At 50.3% G+C, this 9,389-nt stretch overlaps 1 protein-coding gene across 1 annotated transcript in view; it reads right to left on the reverse strand.

Moving 5' to 3' along the window:
- Nucleotides 1-8,636, reverse strand: part of PRPF40B (pre-mRNA processing factor 40 homolog B) — a 32,166-nt gene extending 23,530 nt beyond the window's left edge. Inside the window, 6 exon segments of the mRNA XM_082205574.1 lie at nt 503-528; nt 1,417-1,444; nt 2,462-2,542; nt 2,626-2,775; nt 3,876-3,968; nt 8,538-8,636. Coding sequence (XP_082061700.1) covers nt 503-528; nt 1,417-1,444; nt 2,462-2,542; nt 2,626-2,775; nt 3,876-3,968; nt 8,538-8,540 — 381 coding nt within the window. The 5' untranslated portion in view covers nt 8,541-8,636.
- Nucleotides 8,637-9,389: the final 753 nt, after the last annotated feature.

A 9,389-nucleotide genomic window follows, 5' to 3' on the forward strand; every position in this document is an offset into this window, starting at 1 on the left:
CTAGGATGACAAAATACCCATGAAGTTACAATGCCACCGTGAAAGGCAGGTGCTGGTGGCAGCGGCGTCAGCAAAACACAAGCCACACACAGCAGATGCCCACTGGCAGGCGTTCCACAAACCACTTTCTACAATATTAAAAACAATTAAAACAAATGGCAGTCATAGGAATAGAGTGGGTCTTCTGCTTGCCACTGAACTACGCTTCCTCCCCATGAGTTGTGCCTCTTCCTCATCCACAGGCACTATCCAGTCAGTGCCTCAGCCACACCTCTACACAACGTTCACATTGACACAAATAATTGTTCTAGCTGGGGGAAGAATCACATTTTCTCCAGCAACAGAAATAAAAGCTGGAGTTTTGAGCGCTGGGAACATGCAAACTAGCTGACCATGGAAGTGGAACCTGGAAGGAGGCTGCCCTTAAACTCCCCATAATAAAAAGAGTGACAACTGAGCATTTAATTCTTCCTCTGAAACGGGTGCTTGGCCAGTTACTCACCACAGGGGCTCCTTGGGTCGCCGTGGCTGCAAATCAAGAGAGCAGAGATTAGACCAGGTACGGTGCCTTAGCGGTGAAGAGGTTCAAGCTTCTAGGAACCAATTTCAATTTCTCTATAATGGGGGAGCAAAAGGAAGCTTGCAGAAATAACCATCTCATCTGGACTGGCACTGGATGGTAGGACTCCAGTGTTTTCTGGTTAAAGGTGCTGTGCCTTTGAAAGCAATGAATCAGGCAAAATTTCAAAAGATGTACCGTATTTTTCGCCCCATAGGACGCACCGGCCCATAGGACGCATCACGTTTTTTGGGGGGGAAATAAAGAAAAAAAATTATTTCCCCCCAAGGCGCTTGTGGGGCCGGCAGCGGGGAGAAGTGCTCTTCTCCCCGCCGCCCACCTTCAGATCAGGTCCGGGGACAACAGGAAGACCCGCTGCGTCTCCCAGCTGTCCCCGGAGCTTGTGGGGCAGGCAGCGGGGAGAAGCGCTCTTCTCCCCGCCGTCAGCCTCCAAACCACTTCGGGAGACAGCGGGATGGCGGCGTTCCGCCTCCCTCTGTCCCCTGACCTTGTGGGGCTGGCGCTGGGGCTCTCCTGAAGCCTGGAGAGCGAGAGGGGTTGGTGCGCACCGACCCCTCTCACTCTCCAGGCTTCAGCGAAAGCCTGCATTCACCCCATAGGACGCACACACATTTCCCCTTCATTTTTGGAGAGGAAAAAGTGCGTCCTATAGGGAGAAAAATACGGTAGTTATTGCTCCTCTCTGCACTGAGAGGCTACAGCATGAAGCCGTAGAAGGCACAGTAACTCCATTGCAAAGAAAGACCAAGGCGAGGAGCAGCAGGTTTCTCTGTTGTTGGACTTTTCACACAGAGCCAGCACCCTCCCCTCAAGGACAAATCCACTGGGATACTCACCACTGGATGGGTCTGTTGCAGGACCTGCCTGTCAAAAGAGAAATGGGAACTAAATCAAGGCGTTTGGAACCTGCTCTGTCCGTAACTGGAGGGAATTCCTGAGCCTCTTTGCCCTCAAGGCACTCTACATGTTGCAAAAAGATTGGCTAGGCAAAGTGATTTGGAGCAGAGAAGTGGGAGGCATGTGAAGAGTTAAGCATGTGTGTGTATGCTCAGGTGCACAAGTGCTGCCGCTGCATTCTAAGTCACCCCCTCCCATGACAACTTTGCTCTTGAAAAACAGGCCACTGGCCTCTCCTCTTGCCAACAGCACTGACTATCTCTTTCAACACTCATCCACATACACAGATGCTTGAGCTACATCAAAGGCCAGCAAACGCTGCCACATCTGCCTGGGCCAAATTGATAACACGACCCACAGCTTGGTGACCCTAGCAGCAGCAGCCAGCAGGAAACCCTTCTCCAATAGTGTGGCCAACTTTTTTCTTTTTGACTTTGTCTTCATCAAGAGCACCACACGCCACATTCGGAGTAATAAACAAGCCAGTTTCAGCGGCTACTGCAGTAAACATGCAACCCTTTGTAGCCTGGGGTTGCTTTGCCCTCTACTGGCAGGGAGAGGCAAGAAGGAATGTAGGCCACAGTCAAGATCATGGGTAGGCAAACTAAGGCCTGGGGGCCGGATTCAGCCCCATTACCTTCTAAATCCAGCCTGTGGACGGTCTGGGAATCAGTATGTTTTTACATGAGTGGAATGTGTGCTTTTATTTAAAATGCATCTCTGGGTTATTTGTGGGGCATAGGAATTTGTTCATTCCCCCCCCCCCAATATAGTCAGCCTCCCACAAGGTCTGAGGGACAGTGGACCGGCCCCCTGCTGAAAAAGTTTGCTGACCCCTGGTCAAGATCAAAAGGCCATCCTACTGATAGGCAGGCATGTCACCAAACTCCTAGTGTGAGTGCCATTGCCAGCAGCCTTGCCACAAACTGGGGACCCTTATCTCACTATGACCCCCTGAGACCTATGCCCCTCCCAGATACTCACCCCTCCAGAGACAGCAACAGGCCCACCTGGCACCCCAGGCATTATCATCCCAGGCAGCATTGGTGGTACCATTGTGGGCATCTGGGGGAAACAACCCAAAAACGGTATAAGTCATAAGAAGATGGTCAGAAAGACAAACAAAGGCTTTGTGGGAAAGGCATTACCTGTCCAAGGGGTGGTGGTCCAGGCATGGGTGGGATCATTGGGGGAGGGGGCATCATGCCCGGAGGCATGGGCGGCATAGGGGGCGGGCGCGGTCCCAACGGGGGCAATCCCATTGGAGGGAACGGAGGTGGGATCCCAGGATGAGGCATCTAGGAGCAAGGAGAAAAAGAGAAAGAATACACTCCAAGTCGCACGTATCCAAAAGAGCTGCCAGCAACCATGGCATGACTTGGGACTCTGTCAAGTAGAAACAAACTGGGTCCAACATCAGGGCAATAAGAAGGCAACATTTTCACAGGACAACCCCTCCCACAGCAGCACTGCACTTCAACAGATAGGGAGGGCAATTGTGCGCATATACAAGCTTACAAAATCCTACCGCAGACATGGCAAACTGGCAGACTGAAGTCCAGGCAATGGTCTCCAGTCCACGTTTCACATGCTGCAATTCCGCACCACGACTCAAGTAAAGGAAACGTGTAGGAAGACAACAGGATCTGAGCTCCACCAAAGCCTGTAATGACCTTTCAGACTTTCACAGCATTTCACTGCCCACGATTGACAAGGATCAGGAATGATTGGAGTTGTAGTTCAGCCACATCTGAAGGGCCACAGATTCCCTACTCCTGTCTTATACTTTGCAAAGCATCATCAACAGTATTGGTGCTATATGGTTATTATGATAACGATTATTATTTTGCTGCTCTGGTATATAAAGAGTAGATACAAACAGATACTCGTGCCACTTTCATATGTACAGTGGTACCTCTGGTTACGTACTTAATTCATTCCGGAGGTCCGTTCTTAACCTGAAACTGTTCTTAACCTGAAGCACCACTTTAGCTAATGGGGCCTCCTGCTGCTGCCGCGCCGCAGGAGCACGATTTCTGTTTTCATCCTGAAGCAAAGTTCTTAACCCGAGGTAATATTTCTGGGTTAGCGGAGTCTGTAACCTGAAGTGTGTGTAACCTGAAGTGTATGTAACCCGAGGTACCGCTGTACTCAAAACACATCCTCACATTTATTTAATATTAAATTTATTTCTCCCACACACAAACACACACACTTCGCAGACAAAGGAGTCCAAGGTGGCACACACAGCGATGATAAAGTAGGATGCATCACCTGTCACATATAACACCTTTATACACTCTTGTGTGCACGCACACACACCATACACCCCGTTGCATAGGATCAAGGACCAGAAGGCAGCTTAACATGCTGAGATACAAGCTGAAATACAACTTACAAAGGGAGGAGGCAGAATTGGTGGTGGCGGTGGAGCTGGAGGAAATGGGGCCGGCTGCCCAGGCGGAGGGCCACTGCCTGAATCTGGAGCTGACTGCAAAGAGAGAGGGGGAGGGAGAGAATAAACGTGGGGTGGTGGTAATTGCGAGTTTATTGCTGGGGAGGCAGCTAAAGTGAAAACTGGTGCAAGGGGTATATATTGGGTTTGGATGGGGCAAACCCAGGAATAAATCTCCGCTCAGCCCGCGACGTCCACTGATCCCCCTTTGGCAAGTCACACTCATGTAATCTAACTTCTCATGCAGTGTTATGAGGTTAAAAATGCCAGTCTGAACTGCAAGGATGACTCCAAGTGTTAGCTGGCCTTCCTCCAGCCAAAAGAAAATGACTTGCTCCCTCTTTTCAGTTACAGCATAATTTGCATTTAATGTGTTGCTCCCCTAATCCTTGCCTTTGCCACCCCTTTGCTCCCCCAAACTAGTTTTTCTGAATCTCCCCTGCTGAGTCTGTTAGAACATACAAATAATAAGATCCCAACACACAATGAGAAATACTTTTCACCCCAAATGAATAGGCTTCAGTGGCTTTCTTTATTCTTTTGTGAAGTACATGGGCAAAAAACTGGCTTGGGATGCTACTGGCAGGAGACTCAAGTGTGCCTTTTGGTTAGGAGAACCAATCCAGGAAAACAGGCTAACCCAAATAAGAAAGGGACTGCACAATCCTAACAGATGTCTGGAAGATCTAGGAGTCTTGGTTGACCACAAACTTGACATGAGCCAACAGTGTGACGCGGCAGCTAAAAAAGCCAATGCAATTCTGGGCTGCATCAATAGGAGTATAGCATCTAGATCAAGGGAAGTAATAGTGCCACTGTATTCTGCTCTGGTCAGACCTCACCTGGAGTACTGTGTCCAGTTCTGGGCACCACAATTCAAGAAGGACACTGACAAACTGGAACATGTCCAGAGGAGGGCAACCAAAATGGTCAAAGGCCTGGAAACGATGCCTTATGAGGAACGGCTAAGGGAGCTGGGCATGTTTAGCCTGGAGAAGAGGATGTTAAGGGGTGATATGATAGCCATGTACAAATATATAAAAGGATGTCATATAGAGGAGGGAGAAAGGTTGTTTTCTGCTGCTCCAGAGAAGCGGACACGGAGCAATGGATCCAAACTACAAGAAAGAAGATTCCACCTAAACATTAGGAAGAACTTCCTGACAGTAAGAGCTGTTTGACAGTGGAATTTGCTGCCAAGGAGTGTGGTGGAGTCTCCTTCCTTGGAGGTCTTTAAGCAGAGGCTTGACAACCATATGTCAGGAGTGCTCTGATGGTGTTTCCTGCTTGGCAGGGGGTTGGACTCGATGGCCCTTGTGGTCTCTTCCAACTCTATGATTCTATGATTCTAAGATGTCCCTGGAAGCTAACAATTAAAATCCAAGGATGCCTGCCTTTCCCTGTTGCATTTATTGCAGGTACACTGCCTTTGGACATAGCAATTCACTTTAGCTATCATGGCTATCAGCCACTGAAAGCTCTTCTCTTGCTGAATTTGTCCTGCACTTAAATAACAAAAGCAAGCAAGCTAATGGCCATCTCCCCAGCTTGCAGTAGTGAATTCCTAATGTGTTCCCAGTCAAACTGGTTTGCTTGGTGAGCACAGAGTGGCTTGCCCAGTGGGGCAGAGCTGCAGCAATAGCCTCTTGGCAGCAATGTCACTGGTGCTTACTGGGAGAGGAAAGGAGGCAGCAAGCTCGGGACTGTGTGCGGATTGGCTCTGCTAGACCATTCACATGGTCCTGATCTTGGCCCTCCCAGTAAACACTTGTGTGGAGGCTACTGTTGTAGCTCCATCCCACCGGGCAACCCCTCCTGCCAGTGGCGTAGCGTAGGTTGTCAGCACCCGGGGCAAGGCAAGTAATTTGTGCCCCCTAACCCGTGGATTTGCGCCCCCTAACCCCCAGATGTTGCGCCCGGTGTGGCCGGCCCCCCCCCTGCACCCCCCACGCTACGCCACTGCCTCCTGCACAAGACAGGTCTTTCTTTGTGGTGTCTCCACAGTCATGGAATTCTCTCTCAGTTACCATTCACCATTTAAGCGCTGGCTTTCAAGAAAGTCTTAAAAACTTGTACTTTCCCCTACTGCTTTTTCTTAAGAGATTTGCTGACTTCACGCCATTTCTCTCTTGTGTCTACTGGCCTGTATCCAACCAATGCTTCGTATTCTGCCTGATGGTCTACTGTTTTAATTTCTCTTTGTACATCACCTTAAGAAGGGCTTGACCCTAAAAAGTGACTAATAAATAACTGGGATAAATGAACAAATAATGAACATTCATTAATGCACTTCTGTGTGAAAAATGCACTTCTTTTTGCTATTCCTCCTGAATCTACTGCTTGTTGGTGATGCCAAGTTCTGACACAGGATGTGTGAGAGAGGATGTTACTTCAGTCCAACACCATTCATAATTTCATAAAACCTGCCATCCCTTTAATAAACACCATAAGCTTAAGGCAAGTGCTCCAGCCGAATGAATGAATGAAAAGGTTGCCCTTTTTCTGTATGACAAGTGGAGGATGGCCAGGTTTGGAAAGCAAACTTGGATTAATGGGCACATACATACAGATGAACTTGTAGGAGATGAGGATAACTGGGAGAAGATGGAGAGTAATAAGGAATGGCTACACTGGGGCATGAGCAACAACATTTGGTGGGAAATGGTAGCATATCTAGAGAATGGCTTCATTTGTTCACAGTAAACCAAATTTTGGCCTACCATGTAAAGTGTTGGCTCCTGAAGAACTCCCACCTACTTTTCCTTCTAGCACAGGTGGTTAGCATGGGTTGACTTAGCGTGTCGTCAGGCTCCTCTCCATGAATGGCACCAATGCCTTATTCTCTCCAGCATAAGAAGATCCCAGATTTGGAAAGAGTTAGGCAGGGACAAGACAATTCTGAATTGCCCTCTTCTATAACTGAGCTAGAGGAAATCTCAGTGTGGGGACATAGCCCCTAGCCCCTAATTTATTGCCCTAAATTAGAACATAACAAGCTGCCTCGTATCAAGTCAGATGATTGGTCTCTCTAGCTCAGCACTTGTCTACTGTTCTTCAGTCTTGGGTCCCCAGATGTTGCTGAGTAATAACTCACATAATCCCTGTCCATTGGCCAAACCTGTTGGGGATGATGGGAGTCCAGCAACATCTGGGGATGCAAGGCTGAAGAATGCTCTTCAAGGGAGTCTCTCAGTCCTACCTGGAGGTGCCAGGGATCATCAAGCCAGGGACTTTCTGTACGGAGAGCATGGGCTTGACAACTAAGCTACGCTCCTTTTCCTAACGAGTGACCTGGAAGACCCACTCTTAAACAGGGAAGCCATGGGGCTTTCAGCTTCTTGCATGGAAGTTCATTCTACTGCAATCTATCAAGGCTTATTCACTTCTGTGCTGACATCAGCAAACTTGACACTGGTTCCATCCTCAGGGTAGCTTGTACAATCTACTCTGATGCTCTCTGCCCAACACTGAAGTGATATTCTAAGCCCAGTTCACTGTCTGGAATGGCCGTTTGGATCCCACTTCGGCTGTGGAACACACTTATTTTATATACACATTATCTGCCTGTGCATGCGTGTCCATGTATAATGCATACCTATCTAGGTCAATGTGTCCACGTATTTGTGCCTACACCTATACATTTGTCTGCAATGTCTATGTGCAGGTGGGCCTTCAAACATGAATCCTTCCACATGTGCCTATACTTAGATGTACATAACAAATAAAGATTACTTGTAAGCAATTTACGTTAAAACGTCCCTATGTTTATGTATATTAAGCAGTGCATGTATTTGTGCATTTATGCGCTTCAGCAGGTGATCGTACCTATCCCTGCAGGCATACATCAGGGTGTGCACACATATGTATGACACATCCCATTTATTGCTGCGTGCTTGGTCCCACGGACAGTGTTTGTGTGCGAGTATAGATATGGACGAGCGAGCGGACATGGTGCAGTAGACAGGGTGCCTGTGGGAGGCTCTGGTTCAGATTCGTGCTCAGTCATAAAGCTCACTACTGGGTGGCCTTGGGAAGATTGCTATCTCAACTGAATGTAGCTTCTCCTTGTGATCCCAAAACACCTTGGCAGGGAATATTGTTCGCTTCAAATTCATCCCCTGGGCTAAAGCCGGTGTAAGATCTACACATGCTTTATGTGTGCACCTATTCCCACATCTGCGCATGAGTGTTTGCACATGTGGGGTTCGTGTAATTCTGCATGCACCTGTGGAGAGATCTGGATGCTTTTGCATTTCCCCCCTTCCTTTCTGGCATGGTGCATCTAGTTGCACAAACCAGGGTGCCTCACTATCCGGCTGTGCACCCTCCTCGCGGCCTCCTTCCAGCCCCCACCTCATTGCTCCGAAGCCTCCCGAGCGGGAGCAAGAAAGGAGGAGGAGAAGGAGGCGGGTGGGGAGCACGATCCCCATTCCCCCTCGGGTGCCAAAGATGTGGGGGCAGCGTGGCGCGTGGAGGATGTCCCCTCCGCCCCTCCCTCTCCCTCGCCAGCTTCCACCGTGCACACACGCGCCCCCCTCCGCCCCCCCAACCCATCTCCGCCCCGGATCTTCGGGGGAGGGGGAATAACAAAGCGGCAGACATTACCATGGCCGAGCCTCGGATCAGCTGGGCGTGCAGGCGGGCAGCTCAGCCCACCCGGCAGTAAGGGCGGCCGCGATTGGAGGAGGCGGGCTGAGGGAGAGGAGGGAGGCGGGCGGGCGGGCGGGATCCCGGGGGGGGGGAGGCAGAAGCGCGGGAGGGGAGAAGGGGGAGCGGGCGAGGGCGAGGGCGGCGAGAGCTCTCCAAGGGCGAGTGGCAGCAGGCCGGGCCAGGGGGTCACCCAACCGCAGCGCGCGCTCTCCGCAACGTCATAAGCTGTGGTGTTCCCCCCCCCTTTGAAGAGTGCCTCTGAGCATGTGCAGAAAGCCTCTTTCCCACCAGAGGCGGTCGAGGGATGCGCTCCTCCTTGCGCCGCGCCGAGGAGAAAGGAGCCTCCGCTTTAGGATGAGGCTGGCGCGGCGCAGCCCTCCCCGCCTCCTCCTGGGGGGGAAGAGGTGGTCCTTTGGATGGGGGGCAAAGCGCGTGGCAGGTGGGAGAGGCCGGGCTCTCTGCCAGGCTCCTCGCCATCACGAAGGAGGGCCAGGGAAACAGAACACGGGCAGCGCATGACAAAACGAGGGACCACAAAAAAGAGGGAGTGGTTCATAGGACCCGCTGCGTCTCAGAAGATGCGCTCTCGACACGGCCTAATCTTGCCTAATCGTTTCCCCTGATGTTTGTGCGCCATTGCATGGCAAGCCCTTGATCAGATAACACGAAAAGAGCGTATTCCAGCAAGTCACAGCTCTTTGTTTGCAGCTCTTTAGCTGAGAAAGCATGTCACAATTGGGTCCAACGTGCATAAAAACAAAACATACCAAATATATATATAATTACAAGGGTCTAGATTTTATGCCC

This window comes from Podarcis vaucheri (assembly GCF_965113315.1).
Source record: "Podarcis vaucheri genome assembly, chromosome: 2".
NCBI classification, from domain to species: Eukaryota; Metazoa; Chordata; class Lepidosauria; order Squamata; family Lacertidae; genus Podarcis; species Podarcis vaucheri.